The sequence below is a fragment of the Homalodisca vitripennis genome, chromosome X (assembly GCF_021130785.1).
Source record: "Homalodisca vitripennis isolate AUS2020 chromosome X, UT_GWSS_2.1, whole genome shotgun sequence".
Taxonomy (NCBI): Eukaryota; Metazoa; Arthropoda; class Insecta; order Hemiptera; family Cicadellidae; genus Homalodisca; species Homalodisca vitripennis.
The window spans coordinates 12,140,887-12,167,009 of NC_060215.1; the positions used below are offsets into that span (position 1 = coordinate 12,140,887).

At 34.9% G+C, this 26,123-nt stretch overlaps 1 protein-coding gene across 3 annotated transcripts; it reads right to left on the reverse strand.

The window, feature by feature from the left end:
* Positions 1 to 315: 315 nt before the first annotated feature.
* Positions 316 to 24,023, reverse strand: LOC124368690 (methionine aminopeptidase 1D, mitochondrial). Of its 3 annotated transcripts, none has more exons than XM_046825986.1 (6): positions 23,820 to 24,023; positions 14,289 to 14,505; positions 8,762 to 8,953; positions 6,867 to 7,017; positions 4,557 to 4,667; positions 316 to 683 (listed from the first exon to the last, which is right to left on the reverse strand). In XM_046825986.1, the coding sequence occupies exons 1-6, from the start codon at positions 23,933 to 23,935 to the stop codon at positions 469 to 471; spliced, it is 1,002 nt and encodes a 333-aa protein (XP_046681942.1). In that variant the 5' UTR covers positions 23,936 to 24,023; the 3' UTR covers positions 316 to 468. The 3 variants fall into 3 exon arrangements, with proteins under 3 accessions (XP_046681942.1, XP_046681943.1, XP_046681941.1); XM_046825987.1 differs by having other exon boundaries at positions 23,693 to 23,825; XM_046825985.1 differs by lacking the exon at positions 23,820 to 24,023 and adding an exon at positions 18,768 to 18,915.
* Between the last annotated feature and the right edge of the window lie 2,100 nt (positions 24,024 to 26,123).

Below are 26,123 nucleotides of genomic sequence, written 5' to 3' on the forward strand. Positions count from 1 at the left end.
AGAGGGATTGATATAATTTAAATTGTTAAATAGATAACAATTAATTTTTATATTTATATTTTTCCGTAACATTTTATATATGGCGGTCAATTAATTTGTTTTTCAAAATACAAAATATGTCAATCCCTCCTGTCATATTTCACATACCTACTGTAGAAATGTCATATCCTTATCTTCAGCCATCTTCCATTGGGCCTGATTATAATATGGCTCAAAATGACTACTTCAAATGTCCACAATACCCTGTGAAGTGACACAAAAAATGTGTTCTTCTTCTAATCTTCAGGAAGGGTATCTTAAATGATTGAGACTATAATTTGTTAAACATTTATTCAACCCAAAATCGATTGCACCACCTTAAACTCATAAGGACCAAAAACAAATACAGACATGTTCAGAAATGTAACTATCACCATGCTGTAAGGCCTGGACATCAGTGATGTGTAATATGTTAACATGCGATGTCAATTATCCTTGAGCGAACACGTATGGAGGCCCAGTTAGGACCTCTACACCGGTGGGCGTGACGAGTACGGTGTGTTCCCACTGTGCGGTACGTGACCCGTCCACCGTCACGGAAGTCCACTGGTCGTCAAGAATCACCATACGAGGCGAGCCCTGACTTAGGATCGGCTCTATCGTGAAGGTCATCCCGGCAGCCATTTTCCCTGACAGGGAGTTCGCTAAGACAAACCGAAGTTAAAACATATTATTGGAAATCCATTCACACTACGACAAACTAAAACAAGTTCATTTTCTGTAGTCCACTTTCTCTTGTCCACCTTAAACTATTTAGGGATACTCTAACATAACTAAGAAATTGCTGTATTACCAACTTTGTGGTACCGTAAGAAATATCACCTCCAAACATATATAATCATTTTATAGAGGCATTGAGAATGTATAGCTTCGTCAACAACTCATCACAAAAGCCTCAAGACGGTATTGGAAATACATCGTCCATCCTATCACACCAAAGTAATATATAATACTATGACATTTTACTTTGTTGACTGTAATGCTACCTAATTTCATGTAAAATTATACACAAACATGTTCTATGTCATAAATTTATTTAATAACATGGCTGACATCAAATTAGTTATAAAGTTTTAAATGTCAAAGGATTTTTTAAATATTACACCAAATGATTCATTTACTTGGTTGGCGTATTTACTATAAGAAATATACAAAGTTATTTTTAATTTTATATGATTGCAAAAAAGTGATAATAACCCACTTGGTCCTATGAAGGCCAAACTTATAAGCTTTACAACAGAGTATAAGCTAAAGCTTTATGACAAGTAACAATGATTTTAATGAAAAAAAGGATAAATTTACTTATTTTGGGAAATTACCTTAGAAATTATTACAACAACTTGTCCTTTTATCTTGATGGCTGAAGTTGATTAGACGGTTGGTTTAAGTGAGTTAAGCTAAAAAAATTTATTATTTAAATTCTTTATAACACTTTTGTTACACTTCCATTTCAAGTCCAACTAAAACTAGCAAAACTGACAATCCTTTCTAAGGTGAAATCCTTAATCCTAACAAAATAATGTAATGCTAAATAATGCACAGCTGTGTTATATAATAATCTAAATTATGGTACAAAAATTATCTATCTGCATCAAACACTGCGAATGGACACATCAAACACTTTGACTGTGTAAATCACTCATTACTTGTAAGTAAACTTAAATTTTATGGAATCTTAGGTAAGCCTTTGGAATGGTTCCAATCATTCCTTACTGATAGGAAGCAAAGAATATTACTCAACAATAATGGCATAAAACATACATCATCATGGGCAAACATATGTAGTGGTGTACCACAAGGTCATATTTTGGGTCCTTTATTATTTATTATTTTTATAAATGATCTGCCTTATAATGTTAAAAATAAGTTGATATTGTATGCAGATGATACTACATCCCTAGTAAAATGTAACCGAGGACAACATATTAAATCAGAAATTGTTAATTCGCTCATAGATTTAGAAAAATGGTTTACATATAATGGGCTTGTACTAAATAGTGATAAAACTCAAATTGTAAAATTCCAAACATTGCAAAGCAAGACCCTTGTCAAATTTTCAGATAAATTTCAAGAATACAACTCTGACTGCTGTAGATTTTAGTAAATTTTTGGGGCTCCTTATTGATAAAAATTTGTCCTGGAGACCATACATAGATGTCTTAAACAAAAAACTGAGTTCAGCTTGCTACCAAATGTTTACATTAAGGGAGTTGGTAGACATTAAGACTAGGCTTATAGTTTATTATTCTTGCTTTTATTCACTAGCACAGTATGGAATACAAATATGGGGCAGCTGCTCTGGCATTATCTCTGTCCTCAAAATTCAAAAGAGATACATAAGAACCATGCTATTTTTGAATATAAGAACCTCATGTAAAAAAATATTTACAGATTTAGAAATATTGACAATTCCATCATTGTATATTTATAGTTGTTTAATTTTTATTCATAATCGTCTAAATTCAGGAAATATAAAGCAACATGAGCACCAGTATAACACCCGTTTTAAAGATAGACTGCAATTTCCTGTACACAAATTAACATTATTTGAAAGTTCACCAAGTTATATGGGAACTAAATTTTATAATAAGCTTCCTCCTCATTTAAAGCAGCTTAAAATGTCTTGTTTTAAGAACTCAGTTAAAAGTCTACTAATTAGTAAAGCTTACTATAGCATAACTGAGTTTTTACATGACAGTCTTTACGATCACATGTTTTAAATGTTTGTAATATTTTAATGTAATGTAAGTTTTATTCTGATGTAATTGTATTACAGATTTAGTATTTATTATTGACAAGCAACCTGTTCACACAACATCTGAAGTTGTAAAATCTGTGAATGTTTTGTTGCAATAAACTTCTTGATTCTTGACTGCTGATTAAGACCACTTTAATTCAGTTTGTTGTATTATTTTTATTTTTTGCTGAACAGGCTAAGAAAATAGTATATCAGATCTAATTACATTTTCCAACCATTCATGTGGCAGTCTCCTATACCCGGGTTCCTACACATTGTTATACTCCACTACTGTAATTCTATGCTAATGTTACGGTCTTCATGTGTTCTAATGTACAGTAACTAACACATTTCATGGATAAAGAGTGAGTTTATACATTATTCTACAGGATAGGACCATCAAACGAGGTTCCACCGAGTTGTGTGTTACACTCGCAAAACCTGCAGCTACTTCATGTGTTCTAATGTACAGTAACTAACACATTTCTTGGATAAAGAGTGAGTTTATACATTATTCTACAGGATAGGACCATCAAACGAGGTTCCACCGAGTTGTGTTACACTCGCAAAACCTGCAGCTACTTCATGTGTTCTAATGTACAGTAACTAACACATTTCTTGGATAAAGAGTGAGTTTATACATTATTCTACAGGATAGGACCATCAAACGAGGTTCCACCGAGTTGTGTTACACTCGCAAAACCTGCAGCTACTTCATGTGTTCTAATGTACAGTAACTAACACATTTCTTGGATAAAGAGTGAGTTTATACATTATTCTACAGGATAGGACTATCAAACGAGGTTCCACCGAGTTGTGTTACACTCGCAAAACCTGCAGCTACTTCATGTGTTCTAATGTACAGTAACTAACACATTTCTTGGATAAAGAGTGAGTTTATACATTATTCTACAGGATAGGACCATCAAACGGGGTTCCACCGAGTTGTGTTACACTCGCAAAACCTGCAGCTACTTCATTTAGAGCAACCATAATAATTTTCAGGAGCTATAACAAACTCTCTGTATGTAACACAAGAGATCTGGACGCCTTGATTGTAAGGATTGTCAGCCAAAGTTATGTTAAACTTCTTGAATTGTAGGTATCTCCTCTAAATGACATACAGTGAAACTTAGATTATTCAAACCACGAGGGACCAGTAAAAATTCAAATTATCAACAAATTTGAACAACACAAGTGTTTTAAAAAGAGGCTGTAAAAATAATTTTATCTCCTTGATATATTTATAACAACAATAACATGCTAGAAACATATTTTAATACTCTTTATTTTCCGAATGAACGCTCCGGACGCTCCACCACATCAAAAACAAATGAAAATGTGAAAAAAGTGGAAGAAAAGATTATGAACCATGGAGGGGGGCTCGAGGCACTGACCCTGACAACTATGTGGCAAGACATCGAGATATTTTGGATTGTTCACATGGTTAAATTTATAGAAATGAACTTTTAGCCTACTAAGTCAGTACGGCAATGGCCTTTGCTGCTTATAATATAACATATTCGGTTAACTAGTGTTAGACATTATATTATAATGTTGCCTTATTTAATTTTAGGACTTCTAGCTCAGTAATAATGTGATGGACGTACAATTTTCAATTTATTGAAAAAAAATTAAAATTAACTATCTAATTTTAAAATTATCTATAATAAAAATGTCTAGGATAGAGAAAAATTTATCCAACATTTTGAATTAAAAAAAGTTGAATTATCCAAGTTCCACTGTTTTTATCAAATAAACTATTTAGCAGATAACATACCATAATGGTTAATATCCGGAGGTCCATGGAAATACGATCCTATACCGTGGCCAGCGTAGTTCGGTACAACGCTCAAGTTATTTTCTTTCACAAATTTCTCTATTGTGTTACCTGTAAAGGCAATCAACATTGATATATTATAAAACACTGATAAACATTTATTTACAATAAAAACTCAGCTTTTTCTTGAAGTGACTTATCAACTACTAAAACAAATCTGCTTATCAATACTCGTTAAACTGAATTTCAGTATGAAAAGAATTTAAGCAATAACTATAATAATACAATACCAATAAATCAGTTAGTCGTTGTTACTGAGGTGTAGACAAGGCCCAACAACATTCTCAAAATAGAATACGCTAAAAATATTACAATAATAGAACATTTTATGTAGTATAGTACTTGATTTTGAGTCAACAATGTGCTGAATTTGGTAATGCATAGCATAACTCAAGAGTAGGTATCACTTTAAAATATTAATTGACTATAAACACTGAGACATTGTAACGTTTTGAGAGTGGGTCCCGTAGTTTAATGGAATGGCAATTGACATTAACAACTGGGTTATATTGCATAATTCGTATTTTTTTCCTTTGGGACATATATCAAGATGTTAGTTACACAATTCACCGCTAGAATGTGTGTGATGAATTGAATCTGCTCATTGACAATGCAGAAAGTGTTGGCTTTTTCTTTTTTTAAATGTATCACAATAAAAAATATATGAAGTGTAGCACAAAAACAGTAGATAATTACTTTATTCAAATAAGACATTATAAAATTATTTTCATAAAGGTTGGTTTGTAATAAAAACATACGTACACAAAATCAAAAGAAAGAATCTTTGTTTTGACTTGTGTATATTCGGAACTTACTAAAATGCCCATCGTATAAATAGGTATCGATGCTAGAATGTTTTCCGTTACATAACAAAAGAATTAAGAGTTTATTGTTAGAAACAAATAATTTTTCAAATTTCAATTGTTATGACATAATGTAGGTATTCTATATCATAATATAGTTTACAAGTGTAAACTTTAATCATGTAAAATTAAACACAACAAGTAAAATTGTTTTACAAGGATATTGGTGTATTTATTTTGTAACAAGCCTCCAGATCAGGAAATTAAAAATATATATATATAAAATAGAGGTTTAAGGCCATATATCTGTCTTGTGTTATATTTTATTGCTTTAGTTGGATAACCCTGGTTTCAAACTAATTATTAATTGACCCACATATTGCAGGCCCTGTTATCATTTCATGTGGTAGAATTAATAAATTCTTATAAAAAAGTAGATCAAAACACTAAACATTTTATAAATATTACATACCACACACAAACAAGATGACAAGTAGTGCGTGGACTGAGTCTAAACATGTACTTGCCTTACTACCAGAACCTGCAATCTAAATATGAATTATGAACTATTTTGAAACCACGTTATTCCGAAAACCGGATATAAAAATAACAAAAGACAGATATGTAGTATGTAAACATCTTTATTATTCTGAGTGCCACTGCATTGTCTGCGTAAATGTGCCATCATGGACTATGTCGATGATTTGTATTTCGATAATATTTAACACAAGAATGTGTTTACAGATGCTCCCCCTCCCCCTTACTCCCAAATAAGCAAATATATTTGGAATATCTTAAACATTAATCTTGTTGAAACTAATTCTACCAATTCATATTTTAGAATATAATTGTAAACCTAAATTAGATAAAACATTAAGTCTGTAGGCTAAATGAAAGGTCCTTCCTGATGTAGAAAATAACAATATTATTTTTATCAATCTTAAAGTTACCTGAAATAAAAATTATACATAAAACGTATTTCTTGTATTTTGATTAAGAAATCTTGTGATTTATTTAATTGCTCACTATATAGAAACTAACTAGAGGAGGATGACATTATAAAACACACTTTTATTTAATTCATTAATGAAATGCCCTAGATCAATTTCTTTTCCAGAAAAATACTCGTGTTTTTTATAAGGTTCTTACCTTTTGAACCCTAAGGTCTAATTAGATCAGATACCTTAGTAATATGCAAAATCTGATAATATTAATACCACTGCTTAATAAAAAAAGTTTATGAACATGTCCAAATTGATTTTGGAATTATTTAAGCTGTAGCCTACAAACCTATGTAAACAGTATGTCTAATGAAAACCAATGGGAAAAACATGTAAAAATTACACATTTTAAGAAATGCTAACACATTTTTTAGCACTGCACTAAAAGGACAGTCTAGTGGTTACCATTCAATTTTCAATCCTCGATGGCGACTGAGGAAGCGTACCTATTGCAGAAAACGCCTGGCCCGGTTTGCAGATGCTAATTGCAAGGTCTAGAGCTTGCAGTGTGACCCGCACGAGATGTTTTCCTTTATCATCCACCTCACCGACCAAGTACATAGCGGAGCAATCACCGTGATACCCTTGGTAATATACCTAGCAACAATAGTAGCCACAGAACATGAATTCATTAACACTACAGGAAAATTTCATAGGCCTACTACAGGCTGCTTATAACTCTGACTACATATAATTCTTTCCATTGCATGTAAATGAAATAATGGATAAATTTAAGTTATTGCTGTTATCTTTCTTATAACTTAACAATTACCATTAAACCTTTAAACATATGAAAACTGATAACAGATAATATTTATAACATCACAGAAATCTACAGTTTCTTAGAATTAAAAGAAAAACCAAACAAATTCAAACTTAGAACTTTTTTGAAATTTTTAATGGGCAGTGATCTATAATGAGTGCAATTTAATACACAATAAGTTGCTAATAACAGCATATAAAGAAGGTGCAATATCTAGTCAATTGGTCATTATGAGGTTTGTGTAAACTAATAGTTTTCAGAAAATTAACATTTTAGTCCAATTACTAATATTTATTGCATTCAACAGAAAATAAAAATATTAAAAAAATAAATGTAACTTTAAGAGATAAACATTCCAATAACATAACAAATACATGCATTCCTTTATTGTAAAAAAATTAAACATGTCTTTATTTAAAAAGATGAAGTTAGGGCTTAAAAGTTCTCTTGTCCACTTAACATCTAAACACAAATAAAGAAAATAAAATATAATCATTCGTATTACAATATTGAAACTGGCATGTAGAACTAAAATTACATTTAGTTTGCAATATGGTTCCAAGATAAAGATGTACATTTTATATTGTAGTATATACAATAAATTGTAACAAAAAACACTTTAATACATTATGCAACTAATACAGTTTTCCTATCTTATCAGCTTTCATTCTCCATTCACTCAACTTACGAGTGCGACCACAAGAACCATCAATTGTCACTACCACTGAATCCACAACAGAAAAGCCCCTTCGGCTTCGGTCCCAAAGCGATCTAACTTGTCAGTAATTCTTTTGTTATTGGGAGAGATTTTAACAATCAACATGTGAAAAAAGTGAAAGATTTATTAAATAAGGCTGTCCATGGAATTAGAATTGATAATAAATGTGGAAAAACATACGTACACAAAATCAAAAGAAAGAACATTCTTGTTTTTGCCCTACAAGTTCTATGTGCATTAATAGCACAAATAAAAACAAAATTTTGAGCCAAATAACTTGGACAATCAATATGGATTTGGTTATGCGTGCAACAGACTAAGTAAGTGAAGATCTCTAAGTTCGTTGGATTTTAATAGGAATAATTGCTCAAAATACAGAGATACATGATCATAATGTAAGTTGAAAATGAACTGAATACAATAATTATGTGCAGGCTGAATTTTATTAGAAAGGTAACTGAAGTGAGGCGAAACTAGAGTCTTCACCAGCATCACTCTGGCATCTGACATCCAACGGCAAGTATTTAGCACACTGTTGATAATGCATAATTGACTATATTAATCTTATAATCTACAACTTTGTATTCGTAAACCACAATACCAATTCTCATTCCTATATGCATAAAATAAATAAGGTAATAAATTTAAAAAAACGCATGTGTAATTTTGAATCACATGGTTACAATATTGTAGATAGTAATTATTATTATACCAACGTTCAGTAGAATTAGTGTTACGTTCAAACATCTTTTCTATTCTTTGAAATTATCGTTTTAATACAAATATAGTTCTTGAGATAAAAAGTTAACACTAACACAACAGTGAAATTGATAGCACTGCAAATTCAGATGACAGCTTACCGTAATATCCACGTTGACAATGTCTCCGTCATGCAGAGGTCTGTTATCAGGTATACCATGGCAGACAACATTATTCACAGAAGTACAAATGGACTTGGGGAAGCCACGGTAGTTGAGGGGGGAAGGGTAGGCACCTCGGCTCGTCACCCAATCATGAACATAGACATCCAGCTCATCTGTTGTCATACCCACCTGCAACAGACCACTGCAACTAACCAGTCACAACTGTTCTTGCGCTCACATATACAGTGGCCTGAGAGTCCACAAGTACATATACGCCTCAGCAGAGAGTGTAGAAAAGGGTAGTCACCATGGGTTGTCACCCAGTGATGAATCTAAGCGTCCAGTTTGTCATACCCACCTGCACCAGACCACTGCAACTAACCAGTCACAACTGTTCTTGCGCTCACATATACGGTGGCCTGAGAGTCCACAAGTACATATACGCCTCAGCAGAGAGTGGAGAAAAGGGTAGTCACAATGGATTGTCACCCAGTGATGAATCTAAGCGTCCAGTTTGTCATACCCACCTGCACCAGACCACTGCAACTAACCAGTCACAACTGTTCTTGCGCTCACATATACGGTGGCCTGAGAGTCCACAAGTACATATACGCCTCAGCAGAGAGTGGAGAAAAGGGTAGTCACAATGGATTGTCACCCAGTGATGAATCTAAGCGTCCAGTTTGTCATACCCACCTGCACCAGACCACTGCAACTAACCAGTCACAACTGTTCTTGCGCTCACATATACGGTGGCCTGAGAGTCCACAAGTACATATACGCCTCAGCAGAGAGTGGAGAAAAGGGTAGTCACAATGGATTGTCACCCAGTGATGAATCTAAGCGTCCAGTTTGTCATACCCACCTGCACCAGACCACTGCAACTAACCAGTCACAACTGTTCTTGCGCTCACATATACGGTGGCCTGAGAGTCCACAAGTACATATACGCCTCAGCAGAGAGTGGAGAAAAGGGTAGTCACCATGGGTTGTCACCCAGTGATGAACATAGAAATCCAGCTCATCTGTTGTCATACCCACCTGTAACAGACCAGTCACAACTGTTCTTGCGCTCACATGTATGGTTCAGCAGAGAGTGGAGAAAAAGGGTTGTCACCCAGTGATGAACATAGAAATCCAGCTCATCTGTTGTCATACCCACCTGCAACAGACCAGTCACAACTGTTCTTGCGCTCACATGTATGGTTCAGCAGAGAGTGGAGAAAAAGGGTTGTCACCCAGTGATGAACATAGAAATCCAGCTCATCTGTTGTCATACCCATCTGCAACAGACTAGTCACAACTGTTCTTGCGCTCACAGTATGGTTCAGCAGAGAGTGGAGAAAAAGGGTTGTCACCCAGTGATGAACATAGAAATCCAGCTCATCTGTTGTCATACCCACCTGCAACAGACCAGTCACAACTGTTCTTGCGCTCACATGTATGGTTCAGAAGAGAGTGGAGAAAAAGGGTTGTCACCCAGTGATGAACATAGAAATCCAGCTCATCTGTTGTCATACCCACCTGCAACAGACTAGTCACAACTGTTCTTGCGCTCACATGTATGGTTCAGCAGAGAGTGGAGAAAAAGGGTTGTCACCCAGTGATGAACATAGAAATCCAGCTCATCTGTTGTCATACCCACCTGCAACAGACTAGTCACAACTGTTCTTGCGCTCACATGTATGGTTCAGCAGAGAGTGGAGAAAAAGGGTTGTCACCCAGTGATGAACATAGAAATCCAGCTCATCTGTTGTCATACCCACCTGCAACAGACTAGTCACAACTGTTCTTGCGCTCACATGTATGGTTCAGCAGAGAGTGGAGAAAAAGGGTTGTCACCCAGTGATGAACATAGAAATCCAGCTCATCTGTTGTCATACCCACCTGCAACAGACCAGTCACAACTGTTCTTGCGCTCACATGTATGGTTCAGCAGAGAGTGGAGAAAAAGGGTTGTCACCCAGTGATGAACATAGAAATCCAGCTCATCTGTTGTCATACCCACCTGCAACAGACTAGTCACAACTTTTCTTGCGCTCACAGTATGGTTCAGCAGTGAGTGGAGAAAAAGGGTTGTCACCCAGTGATGAACATAGAAATCCAGCTCATCTGTTGTCATACCCACCTGCAACAGACCACTCACAACTGTTCTTGCGCTCACATGTATGGTTCAGCAGAGAGTGGAGAAAAAGGGTTGTCACCCAGTGATGAACATAGAAATCCAGCTCATCTGTTGTCATACCCATCTGCAACAGACTAGTCACAACTGTTCTTGCGCTCACATGTATGGTTCAGCAGAGAGTGGAGAAAAAGGGTTGTCACCCAGTGATGAACATAGAAATCCAGCTCATCTGTTGTCATACCCACCTGCAACAGACCAGTCACAACTGTTCTTGCGCTCACATGTATGGTTCAGCAGAGAGTGGAAAAAAAGGGTTGTCACCCAGTGATGAACATAGAAATCCAGCTCATCTGTTGTCATACCCACCTGCAACAGACTAGTCACAACTGTTCTTGCGCTCACATGTATGGTTCAGCAGAGAGTGGAGAAAAAGGGTTGTCACCCAGTGATGAACATAGAAATCCAGCTCATCTGTTGTCATACCCACCTGCAACAGACTAGTCACAACTGTTCTTGCGCTCACATGTATGGTTCAGCAGAGAGTGGAGAAAAAGGGTTGTCACCCAGTGATGAACATAGAAATCCAGCTCATCTGTTGTCATACCCACCTGCAACAGACCAGTCACAACTGTTCTTGCGCTCACATGTATGGTTCAGCAGAGAGTGGAGAAAAAGGGTTGTCACCCAGTGATGAACATAGAAATCCAGCTCATCTGTTGTCATACCCACCTGCAACAGACTAGTCACAACTGTTCTTGCGCTCACATGTATGGTTCAGCAGAGAGTGGAGAAAAAGGGTTGTCACCCAGTGATGAACATAGAAATCCAGCTCATCTGTTGTCATACCCACCTGCAACAGACTAGTCACAACTTTTCTTGCGCTCACAGTATGGTTCAGCAGTGAGTGGAGAAAAAGGGTTGTCACCCAGTGATGAACATAGAAATCCAGCTCATCTGTTGTCATACCCATCTGCAACAGACTAGTCACAACTGTTCTTGCGCTCACAGTATGGTTCAGCAGTGAGTGGAGAAAAAGGGTTGTCACCCAGTGATGAACATAGAAATCCAGCTCATCTGTTGTCATACCCACCTGCAACAGACCAGTCACAACTGTTCTTGCGCTCACATGTATGGTTCAGCAGTGAGTGGAGAAAAAGGGTTGTCACCCAGTGATGAACATAGAAATCCAGCTCATCTGTTGTCATACCCATCTGCAACAGACTAGTCACAACTTTTCTTGCGCTCACAGTATGGTTCAGCAGTGAGTGGAGAAAAAGGGTTGTCACCCAGTGATGAACATAGAAATCCAGCTCATCTGTTGTCATACCCACCTGCAACAGACCAGTCACAACTGTTCTTGCGCTCACATGTATGGTTCAGCAGAGAGTGGAGAAAAAGGGTTGTCACCCAGTGATGAACATAGAAATCCAGCTCATCTGTTGTCATACCCACCTGCAACAGACTAGTCACAACTGTTCTTGCGCTCACATGTATGGTTCAGAAGAGAGTGGAGAAAAAGGGTTGTCACCCAGTGATGAACATAGAAATCCAGCTCATCTGTTGTCATACCCACCTGCAACAGACCAGTCACAACTGTTCTTGCGCTCACATGTATGGTTCAGCAGAGAGTGGAGAAAAAGGGTTGTCACCCAGTGATGAACATAGAAATCCAGCTCATCTGTTGTCATACCCACCTGCAACAGACCAGTCACAACTGTTCTTGCGCTCACATGTATGGTTCAGCAGAGAGTGGAGAAAAAGGGTTGTCATCCAGTGATGAACATAGAAATCCAGCTCATCTGTTGTCATACCCACCTGCAACAGACCAGTCACAACTGTTCTTGCGCTCACATGTATGGTTCAGCAGAGAGTGGAGAAAAAGGGTTGTCATCCAGTGATGAACGTAGAAATTCAGCTTGACACAGTGAGGCTGAAATATCTCAACATTATAATTGTGTAAATGGTGTCTTAATGTGCTGTGGACTTGACAACTTAGTTGAGGAACATTGTTACTTTTCATTTGGTTGTAGTAAAAGAAAAGAAAAAACTATTTTTTGTGCTAACTCGTGAGACCTGAATTTTCAGAAAGAGGTATTAGCAGACCTATGTTCAGTGGAATAAAAAATGTCGTTCTGGCTTCTAAAATGCAATTTTAAGAAGTTTTACATAGGTAACACGCGCACTAAATCCTCAATTATAATAAATTTTACAATACAAATTTAACTAGTAATACATAATTAACAAAGACCTTGAGTTGAAATTCAATCATGCAGTACACATGAGGGACCTATATTTTCTTAACGAGGCAACATTTTATTCAACTTTAACCCTTTAAGCATCATGAAAAATTAGACCTGATCTTTGATAAAGTTACAATTGTTTTAAATTTCCAATGTGTAAAGTTAAATTTATTTTAGTTTCTGTACGTCAAAATAGAGTTATTTAACGGCAAATAAAATTTGTTTATCCCTTTTTGGATTTCCTAGGCTAATTTTTAACTTTTGAGAATAACGTAAAATAGTAGTGTAGTTGTCACTAATATTTTTATTATTTATTCAGTAAGTATGGGAATGAATCACAGTTTTATAGATAAACATATACTATATTACAAACCAATAAAATTAGAAAAATACAAAAGTAGACAAAGAGTGTTTATTTGGTGGCGGGGTGTCACAAATGACATTCCGCGAGTCTCCCGCAATCCACTGTTATCGCGTGGACTTTGAACCTTCTTATCGCTCGGCAAACTGTAGGACAGCGTTGCGGGACTTGAATTATATTTCTTGCTTTCTGATAACATCCTTATGACCGTAGTAAAATATTAAAAAGTTTGGGGTTGACCAAGTAAATGCTCAGAATTGCCAAATCTTCAAATTCCGAATCGTCTGGATTCGCCATTCACACGAATAATGGTAAAAAACATTAAATAAATACTGGAAACTGCTGTATATAATATGAATAATTTACTTTTAAAAGAATAGGACACAACAGAAAATTAGTCATAACCGAAATACATATGCGTGTACTGGACGCTTCTCACCAACTGGCTAGATGCCTTGACAGGAGCTCCCGTCAATGACTTTGTGAAAGGTGCGGTGCCACGCCCGCTAGACAGTGTTTGGCCAATTAGAAGCAACTGCCACTCCCATTGTAACAGAATTCGAGGCAGGGCAACCCGTCTGTATGTCGCATGACTACTAGAACCATCTAGCAGCAAAATATTCAACTAACATAGCAGTAAGAAAATAAAGAAAGCAAAAACGCGGATCCACGGCAATAACGTTTTGAGCTTGTAGTGGCCCTCCTTGGATCCGCGTCAATAACGCTGGAAAGGTTAAGTATTGTGTGTTGAAATAAAAAAGCATTAATTAATTAAGGTCAAGATAAAACTGTAATTACCTTTATAACAGTGTCAAGTGAATCGAGCACTTCTCGGGCCAGCTTACAACTCCGCCTCATTCCATTTATTTGTTCCTGAGTCTTGATCTCTGGTACCGAGGGTGAGGGAGACGGAATTCTAGTTTTATAGTAACTCGGAGTGGGAACCTCTTTTCCCACTTTTCTCATTGGACTGACCTGAGCTGGCATCACAAGGTTATAATTCCCAAATTTTCTCCTAAAACAAACATAAAGATCTTTCATTTTTAATTCAAGTAACAAAATGCGAGTTAGGGTATTAAAGATAAAGCTTAACAGTTTTGGAAATTAAAATTCAATTATTATTTAGATTACACAGATTCTTGGAAACAGACCTTGGGAAATATCAACTGAAAATTCAACCCATTTGAACATTTTTACTGCCTCCACCAGAAGTGGTAAGAGAACTAAGGAGAAAAATGGATAATTCCTCACCAGATAGTTTCCATCCAATTCCATTACTCTCCGTTTTACAGGTGTTCTGGAGAGATTGATTTAAAGTAGAGTATTACAAAAACAAAACAAAAAATCAATGGGAACAATTTTGCTTCACTGAAAAATTATCTTTTGTCGATGCTATAATACGCGTAACTGATGTGTAAGGCAGTTTCTACAGGGGAATGTCCACCGTTGCCATTTTATGCAACTTTTCAAAGGCATGCGACACAATAAATAGGAAACTCCTTTTAGAAAAATTGTAATTGTATGGGATTAGAGGTGTTACTCTGTATTTATTACTTCAGCGTAACATACAACATACGTATATATTCACAGTCCATCATAAGAAATAGTCACTTCTGCGGTGACTGTCTTTCCATTTTTTCTATCAAGAGTGGTACAACACCAGAAGGTTGTGTGACCGAGTCTTATTATATCCAGAACAATATTATATTGATGTACACAAATCTATTGACTTTATAGTTCACAGCCGCCATTAAGAATACCTTGGCATAACTGATGCTAATATAAAATAATGCATTATAATTAGTTTAATACTTTTAAAAATATTTTATTATGAATATAACAATCTAAATTTTAAATTTTGCCCTCCCTCCCCCTAAATCTTGCTATCCTGTGTGTGAACATAGACCACCATGTGTCTAAATACGGGTCTGGTTGCAACTTGCATGTTTCATTGTATAGTTAATTTAATTTTTATATTATGTACAGTGCCTTTATTGTATATTTTATTACAGTAGAGCATCAATAAGCCGGATCAATTGGGACCCTACCCCGTACAAATTTTTAAAAGGAACCAAAAAAAGAGATAAAGGGTCATGACAAAGAGCTAATGAAAAGTTATGTGCAATCGAACATAAAGCACATTGTTTATGGAAGTGGAGCAGATAAATAAAACTATTCACTACTGTATTAGTAAAAGCTTTAAATGTTTAACTAACAGAAAAAATACAGTAGTCATATTTTGTGTAAATTACATCTAGGCTATATGAAACTAAAATACTGTACCTAGTATAAAACTATGATTAATAAATAACTTAAATCATGAAAAACTTTATGATAAAAAAAAAACTGTTATGGATTTCTGTACCTCTATACACGTATAAAAAATATTTTTCGCCAGATCTGGCTCCGGATCATTGACAATCCGGATTTTAGAAACTTTACTGTATTTGTATGACAATTCCAGATGAACTTTAGCATGTTCCAAATAGGAAATAAAGTTCTGATTCAGTTACAATATGATCAAAGTTGTTTTCTTTACAACTGTGATAATTACAGATTGAACAGCAAGAGTGGCGGGTGGCGGCAGATCTGTGTCTCAGTGAAGGCACCCTACACACTTGCAACCATCATACAGACTATCGCACATATTCATAGATTTAGCAAAATTCCAAAACCTAATTTCCAAATCCCCTGGTATAGTGCATAGGGGATTGTACGGCGTACAGATATCATTCTGATTTTCACTAGATCTATATGTCTATACACACTATACCAAATATTTCTTGTTTAAGGTCAAACATCTAAACAAAATTCTTTACTAGTTCATTAAAATACAAAAGTTCAAGTCAACAAGCTTTTCCTGAAACGATTATTGTCCTTCAGTAAAAGAGTGGAAATCAAAATGATTTTGGCACAATCAACAACCTTAGTAAAGTCATTGTGTATTAACACTTTTAATCCCAACATCCAATTTAAGGATGTGGTGTGTATTTGTATGTGATCGCAACGTCCTATTGTATGGACATGGTGTGAATATGATCCTATGATCAATATGATCATATGAATATGATCCCAGGCATATGATCCTAATGCCCTAATTTTTTTTCAAATATAATGTAAGAAGCCTTTCTTACATTTTCTGCAATGTGCTTCCCACATCACAAGTGTTAGTATATATGTACGTTACTGAAAACATGTTTATAAGGCCATTAAGTGTTGTATTCCCTTTTACACAAACGTTTAGTCTATCCAGTGGGTGTCATCTTTTACAGTTTGATAATGGCCGAATTTATTTTAAAATGCATGTTTCCCAACTCTTCAACATTTACTTTGGATTTGGTTAGGTACAATACATTTTATCTGCAGATTTTACAGCAAAATATGGAGTAATAACATAGAAGTCAGGACCTGCTGCTTGAATGGATCCCTAATTTTGGTCCTTTACTTTACTATACAGGGTAAAGTTAAATTACCTGATATCCAATTTATATTCTTGAACAAATAATACCCAATACATTTTTTCAGAGTTATTAGTTTATATGTAAAACAGTAGACAAATGTTTAACAAAAACAATCAAAACATGATCACAGTAAAATATATTTTTGTTCATTTCTAAATATTTATTTATTTATTTATTTCAACGGTAAACCATTTTGTACAACATAACTTATAACAAAGTTGGCAGCTATCCATAACCAAGCATTTTACTTAACATTAATCAAAACAACAAAATCAAAACACAATCAGAGAAAAATAACAATAATAACATAAAGGATTATGGTGATTTAAATAAGGTTTATGATGAGTGTAATGATATCCATGGAATCTGAACAACAATAATTATTGCAAGTTAACAACAATAATAATATAATAATACGTAAAGAGTCTGGGCGAGATAATAATAAAAGTAGCAGCTAAATAACAAAAATTATATAACAATAATACACGTATAGAATCTGAACACAATAATAATAACAACGGAAACAGCTAACAACAAAAGTTATATAATAATAATGGCGAGTTACATTATGGTCTATAGTGAGATGATATTTATATAATCTGAACAACAGTAATAACATGTATAAATCTGACACAATAATAATAACAACAGAAACAGCTAAACAACAAAAATTATATAATAAAAATAATAATGGTGGGTTACTTTAGGGTCAATATATATATATATATATATATATATATATATATATATAGGAATCTGGACAACAATAATAACACGTATATAATATGAACACAATAATAATAACAGTAAACAGCTAAACAACAACAAATTAAGAACTAGTTGCCCGTCATAGTAGCTTCCCCAAGCACGATCGAAATGACTGATAAGAGGATCCAAAAAATTCCACACCACCTGAAACCTCATTACCTTCTCTCATAAGTCTGGGAATACAGCTGTGGTAGCTGTAAAGAGAAGGAAGTGCCCTCTTGAAAAAGATGTCCCCGGAACGAGTGGATGTCGGAATTCGAAACTCGAGAAGAGAGAGAAGACGAGGGCAGTCTAGAGCACCGTTAACAATCTTATGAAGAATCAAGATGTCCGCCATCCTTCTTCTAGTCGCCAAATGTGGAAGGCCAAGGGAGATCCTCAAACAGTCAACAGGCGTCTCCAGGAACTGATAGCCAAGACGCAGTCCGATGAGCCTCAAGAATCTGATCTGCACCCGCTCAAGAGTATCAATGTGCCCTGTCAGGTAGGGACACCAAACAACAGATGAAAATTCTAGGATCGGACGCACTAAGGTTTTGAACAGTGTTGTCAATGTAGTTGGGGATTGAAAGTCTTTCGATGTTCTGCATAGGAATCCCATTAGTGAATTGGCCTTGCTGCATATGCATGAGATATGATTCCACGGACTGAGATCATGAGACATAACGACCCCAAGGTCCTTAAAACTGCAGACTTTATTTAGTGAGGAGCCGAAGAGAGTGTAGTTGAATACAGTGGGTGAGTCCAGCCGGGAGTACGTGAGTACAGCACTTTTATCAGCATTCAGGTCCATCCCATTCCGCTGACACCAGGCTACGATATGATCTAAAGTATCCTGTAGTCGCTGACAGTCCTCAGGAGAGTTCACTTCGACAAATATCTTGATGTCATCAGCGAACATGAGACAACCCGTAGAGATAACTTCGCAAATATCATTAATGAAAAGACTGATATTGAGTTGTATATTGATGTGTGAATAATTTAAAGCCAGTATATTGTTAATAACTTCACGTATGTGGTTGAAAACATGATATAGAACTCTACTCACACGCTAAATCCCTTCTTATTATATTTCAATGAAGATCGTTGAAAACTGAGGGCTGAGTATAGTAAAACAAACAAAACTTTAACAATAACAGATACAACAAACCTCATTGCACTAAGTAACTGTAATTGTAATAACTTGCTCATTATCTCTCCAGATCTTGATAGTAGTATCATAAATTATAATCATTCTTAGGAATATTATGACATCAGCTATTCTATTTATATACAATTAATCACACATAAACATTTATGTGGTGAATACTCCTAGTTATTGTTTGTAAGGCCTATACTGTTTGTAATTTATTAAGTTACAGTAAACCCTGTAAAAAATAAAAGGCAATACGTTTGACTGAATCCAAGTTTTACCAATTAGTACGTTTATACGTATTAATAAATCTGTACAAAAAATAGGCTATTATTTTGTTCTCATAATGGAAATATTAGTATAAGAGTTGTAGTGTTTTTCTTGTACCTGTACAATTTGGGTTTGATTTAAACAGCTATATAGATAACAGCTAGGATCGTTCCAGGGGCCGATTTGATTGATGTCATTTTCAGTTTCAGCTACTACTAAAATATGCAAAAAAATTTGGTAGCTCAGAATATAAAGCACATAATTTTGATCAGAATAAATCACGGACTGTTTGGGGAGTGCCGCTTCTCAAAGCATTTTTCTAATTAGGTCTCAAATTAATGCCCTGGGATATGTGAAAAGAAATCAACCAATAAATATTCTATACAATATTTGTCAAGCAAGAACTTCTCTCTAACTTACATTAATCTGCTTAAAAACAAAATACTTATTTATTCTCGTTCAAAACCTATTGTCTCCTATTGATTAAATATTTCTGAGCTAAGAAGATAATGCGACCTAACTAAATACCTAGGAAAATACTAATTTTAAGCATGTTCCCTTTACTGTATAAATTCTGTGAGGCAAGACTAGCACGATGTACAACAAACATATGAGTTCATGTCTCAAGCAGGTCTGCCAGCTAGATCAGCAGCTGACTCCAGGTCCAACTTCCCCTTCTCCCTTGCTGTGACAGGTGACACTAGCGTTGGCAGGGGTGGTGAAATACTGGGTTTGTAGCCTATTGTTCTTTTTCATCCAGCTGACCTGATTATAACATCTTCTCACCTACCTCTTTCTTGTTTTCCAACATATATTTATTTTATTTTGCAGGAAAGTATGAGACACATAATAAAAAAAAACAGTCTTAATTTGAAATCTTACAGGGTCCCCTACCCAAGTTATTTGTTAGAATATCAGGAAAAATAAAAGTGAGGATGTGGCCTCTGGAACCCAAAACAGAATGAGTCAAACAAAGATGTGCTGCATTGCCTAACTGTCCATCCACCAAACAGATACAGAGCTTGACTCAGGGACGACTCTAACCTTGACGCTCTCAAATAATATGAGAATGGCCACTAATCAAATAATATGAGAATGGCCACTAATCAAATAATATGGGAGTGGCCCCTAATCAAATACTATGTAAATAAACTGATACAAAAGAATACTGAAAGACCCAACCTGCATCATTGCCTTTCTACTGTAATGCATGCATTGCATATTAACTTGGTGCAAAGCTCTTGTAACCTTTTTAGTTAAAACTTTGCTATCCTTTGACCTTTTGATCCCAAAATCAATAGAGTTCTTCCTTGAACCAACAAATAAAAACATCAAGTGATCTTACTCTTTTAAAAACTTGGCTTGACCAAAATGTCCTTTCTCTTAATATAACAAAAACAAAGTTTATGCTGATTTTCCTAAGAAATAGTACAGATTATAATTTACAAAACTTGGTTATTTATAGTTGTGGTAACAACTATCTTATTAATACGTGTACTTGCGAGGAAGTAGAGAAGGTGGATTACTATAAATACCTTGGAGTAATTTTTGATTTTCGGATGACCTGGACCCACCATATAGATATGTTAGTACAAAATATTAAAAAATATGTCTTTGCTTTCAGACAAATTAGTGAAATTTTGATGGAAAAAGAAATTAAATAAGCTTACTATGCTTACATTCAATCACTTCTTTTTTTCGGAATAATTGCTTGGGGAGGGGCAAGACCATCTATTCTATATCCCCTCTTTGTTTCTCAAAAACGCATACTAAAAATAGGGTTTAACAAAAACCAATGTTATTCTACTGACACTCTATTTAGAGAATCTGCTATTCTCCAAGTTTTTATAAAGACTCTCCTGACGTACATTTACCTCAATTTAAACACAATCTTTTCAGAAATTACCCACCATCATGATACTAGATATGCGCATAATGTTAGGACTGTTACTTTACAGTTACGTAAAGAGTATTCTACAGCAAACCCCTTTTATATATCTAACATTCTATATAGAAATATTCGTGCTCATCATAAGAGCTGCACTCTCTTTGAATCACCCTCCTTGCCTGTTTTCAAAAATAGAGTGAAAAAATGGCTACTCAATTAGGTATCACACAAGCAGAGTCCATTATATCTGCAGATTACCAAGCGGCCTGACCTGGACCACCTATCCTCAGGCACTTTATAATATCACACCCGACCACTAGACCACTATACTACTACTAAACCATACTACTACTGCTACGACACTACACTACATTACCATTCGTACTAGACGCTACATTAGTACACACTACACTACTATACTATTATTACATAGAACCATGCTGACTTGATCTCCCCTGGGCCAAACACAACGATATGATGCCGTTGCATTATTATAGATAAACTAACACTGAATTATTTTTTGACGTGACAACGTCTTAAATTAGGTTGCGGCTCGGAGTCACTCATGAAAAAGTGTAACGCCCGGTAACGTTACGATGCCCGTCCAGTGGGTCCGCCGCACGGGATAAAGCAGATAACTGTGGGTCCGCCACACGGGATAAAGCAGATAACTATGTTTATTCGTGAAAATGTGGAGTGCTTAGATTCGTCATTTACAACAACTACAACAATAAAGGTAAATAATTGTACACTGATATTTCATTATCGTAAACTATGATTGATTGATTAATTGTTAGATTGACACAAAAGTTGAGAAACTGAGTTTATAGGTTATGTCATACTATTGACAAATGTTGATAGTGTTAAGTAAATTATTAGTTTAAATCACTCTGCAATCAATCGTAATTCAGTCGACTGAGAAGAAACAGCGCGTATTGCTAGTCAAACATTTAAAATAACAAATTATAACCTCTAACCTGTCATAACAGTGCGACCAAACAAACGAACTAAACCGACCAATCACCACGCGCGGAGTTAGAATTTAACTGTGTTTAGCAAGAATTTCAAATTCCAATTTTAGTAAATGTTTTATTCAACTTTACCATTTACAATAACAAATTTTAATTAATTTCAAATTATGTACAATGTTTTAGTAAACAAAATATATTTCTATAGTTAAAATTTGTGCAATTCTTATTTTCATTCAATTCCTTGTTCCTATTGTGCAATTTAATAATATTCATATCAATAAATATTCTACCGAGAAAAAGACGTTGTCACGTAAAATCTTCGCCCGTAAAACCGACTTTACAGGCAACCATAATTTTTTACTAAACGTAACAAGCCAGTTCTCATATTAAATCGTGTTTTCTTTCTTTTATTATTATAAATTTTATGTTCAAAATTCTAGCACATTCTATTTATTAAATGCTATTAAAGATATGAAGTTCTTTATTTTAAGTTATCGTGGCGGACGATCAACTGAAGCCTGCGCACAGGCTGAATGCCCATGCATGCTTTATTCCTTATTAATTATTTAAGTAATTAATGATTATGGTAACTACCGAAAGCAAAACTGAATTATGTTATAAGGATGTCAAATTACAATATAGGTCAGTTTTTTTTATATCTACAAAATAAACCATTTTTATCATGAATATGAAACTATATGTAGGATAGCCTATGTGTATTTATAAACAAACATAACTGTGTAATACTTAGTTAATTTTACTATTTTGATGTATAAACATCTCTGACACCTTGTTACAAAACACATGTACATCACTATTGTAATTGCGTCTATTACTCAAATACCTTACAAATGATTTTACTTTGTTGAAATTAATTGGAAAAATATTGTTATTCAATACAAAAGAGCTAACACTAATTAAGAGTATATAGTTAAAATGTTCTTGAATTCAATATTTTAGGTATTTCTACACAATAATTTGGTTCCTTGATTAAGTTGGTGGTGGGGCCGCTTACTAAATTGCAATATGCCACAATTTTGGCTATTTTTATAGCCCGCCTAAATATTTTTATATAAAAAATATAGCTAACATCGGTATCACGTGATCTGAGCTTGAATTGGGGTTTCAAGAGATGGTTTTCTTACTTCACCAGAAGTGAGGGGAGGTGACACCACACTGATGGCCAGAGGCACTTTTGATCTGTACATTTCTGACCTCAGATCATGTGCCAGATCGTCCAAGGTGTAAAGAGAAAAACATCCCTCAAGATAGTACTTACCCAAATTCAAGCCCAGATAGATCATGTGAAAGAAACGTGAAGTGGAAATGTATCCACTGTACAGGCTATACTAATTATATCTGAACTATTTCAATATTATTCCATAAAATATTGAGTGAAAAACTTTAACAATCATGTTAAATACTGATAGGGCGATACAAATTGTTTGATTAAAATGTACTTGCTTTGATAATTCAGTTGTAAGTTATTTTAACCTTAAATAAATAACTTTTAAATTGATTTTATAAATAGCCTAAGTATATTGTAAAGCTTTTTAACTTTTGTGAAAACAATTTATATTGAAAATATAAAAAAATTGTAAAGGTTTATGCAAAAATACAATTTTAAAATAAATGCCATCTAGTTTAATGTTTAAATTGTTAAACATAATGTCACTAGTTATATAGTGGAATATAAATAACAAAACATTTACCCAGAATAATGACCAGCGATTTTCGGGTGGTTTTCATTGTAACTCTCATTACACTGAACACAACGGAATAAACCAATATATTGTTAGTACATTCAACTAATACACATTGAGGTTAGGGATGGATTACCTTCGCAAATGACGGGATAAAAATCCTCTAAACTGAAAATAAAACATTTCTCCAGTTACTTGTAGTAAATTACGTTTAAAAACTAGACAATAATTATTTCTCAATGCTATAATCATGATTTATCTAAGTTATAATCGGGTTACTACGTTAATTTTAATTTTAGATTCTAATCCTAATCCTAAACATCAAACCTCTGCCCACTCAATTTCACCTTCTACGAAGAGAATGTTGTGTTGTGGAAATCACTATAACTTGCCTCATAGCTACTGTATGAAGTTACCTACTCTATGTCGTTATCAGTGTTCAAAAACGCTCCTGCATGAGTCATATGATACGTTACATGAACAACGAGACGGGATAAGATTCCGATGTGTAGTTTTCTTCCAAAAACCAGAACTTACATCTCAGATGCTAGAAAATGCAGTATATCCATGATCAAAAATTGTGTAGTATCAACTTTGAATTAATTTCATTTGCTTAAATAAATATTTTTTTTACTTTTTAGCTCCTTGATTGTATTAAACGTTTTTAAAGTATATTTATTCTTTTTAATTGTATTATAAAGTTAGGTTTTAAAATGTACTTCATATCATATAATATAATATGCCAAAAGTTCACGCTTAAAACTATTGTTATCAATATGGTTTTTAGTAACGTGTATTTAGACAGGTATACAGTCTCATAGAGTTTACGCGCAGTTCGTATTTCCGATAGTAATGTTTAAATCATTATACTTGAAAGTTAGTTTATGGTGCTGCATACAGAGACTCGCCACAATTATTTCCTTCGTTTATCTTCTTGACACTTTTAAGTACTTTATATTCATGATTTATAACAAAACCATTTGTAATGTAAATACGTTTTGAAACAATTAATATATAATCGTTCATTTTTGTTCACATACAAGGAAAAGTCTAATTTTAACACTTTAATTGGTAAGTGTGTGAGTCCAGGTGGCACAAAATAACTTATGCCCGTTGAGTAACAAAGTTTAAAGCTACGTTTTCCTAGCTCCGCGACTGGGCTTTTTGTGCTGCGTGCTCCGTGTTACGTAAATGACGAAACCACCGGTTCTCTGTAAACCAATGGAGGTGTCTTCCTAGCTACGCGTTGCGTGCTTAAGCCTTAACCGCGCTGCGTGGTCTTTGCTGCGCGACTGGGAGCACTACCCCGAGAGCAGTCAATCACGCACCGCGCAGCAGGGCTGACGACTATGTGTATATTATTATTATTATTATATACACTTTCATGTTAACTTGAACAAATTTAGATGAATCAAATTAATACTTATAGTGAACAGATGAGATAATGTACAAGTTCTATTGATGGTAATACAAATCTTTAAATTTGGCGTTTTTAAACCTGAGGTAGTGAACATTAAAATAAATAAACTCTCTTCCCCTTAATTACTAAGCTACAAAGTTTGCTCACATTACAAAGTTTTTTCTGATACAGAGCTTTTATTTTATTTGAGTAGTAAGCTCCATTAAAGTAATCAGTAAAACTGCTTCTTACTTTAAACCCTTCTGCTTTAGCATAGCCTCCGACATAAGCCAAAGGGATCATGTTTTGTGTAGGAAGTTCGTGCTGCGGATAAGTCACTAGTCCTTTGGGTTTGCGTGCAATAAAGTCATCCCTGATCCAGTTATGAAGACAGCAACTTACGAATATGACTATAAGTCGACAGTTTCTGGTTTCAAGTTTATTGGTGAGAAAAAAATTCAGAAAATGTGACACAAAATACAAAATTCATTTTCAGTTACTCTTCTAGCACGACAAGTGGCGTAGTTAAAGTGTCGTTTATGAAAATCTGCGATTGCTTGTTTGTTCGTGTAGGGTTTCATGACATGATTACCCAGTTTAAATGCTTCATCTCCTACTGCAACAAATTGTAGTTTAATTTCAGAAGAAGGTAGGTTTTCAGGAGGTGGGAAAATAGTTCCTTCTTGAATCAATTTCCCCATTTTAGACTTTTTTAAGATTCCAGCATCTCCTTCTTTGCCGTATGCTCCGACATTGATCAGTACAAATTTGCAGTTTGCGTCAGCCATAGCAAACAATACAATGGAGAAAAAGTTCTTAAAATTGTGAAAAAGGGATCCTAAATGAGCTGGTACAACTATCCTTATGTGTTTTCCGTCTATTGCAGATATACAATTTGGGCCTCAGTTGACCCAGAACTCTTCGGTTTTCTGTTTCCAATCAATCTCCGATGGTGGTGGCAAATGCACATGTTCTATTTTGTCCTTGACAACTGTCAAAACGTCTGGGACAAAATTTGATATTGTAGACGCAGAAATTCTG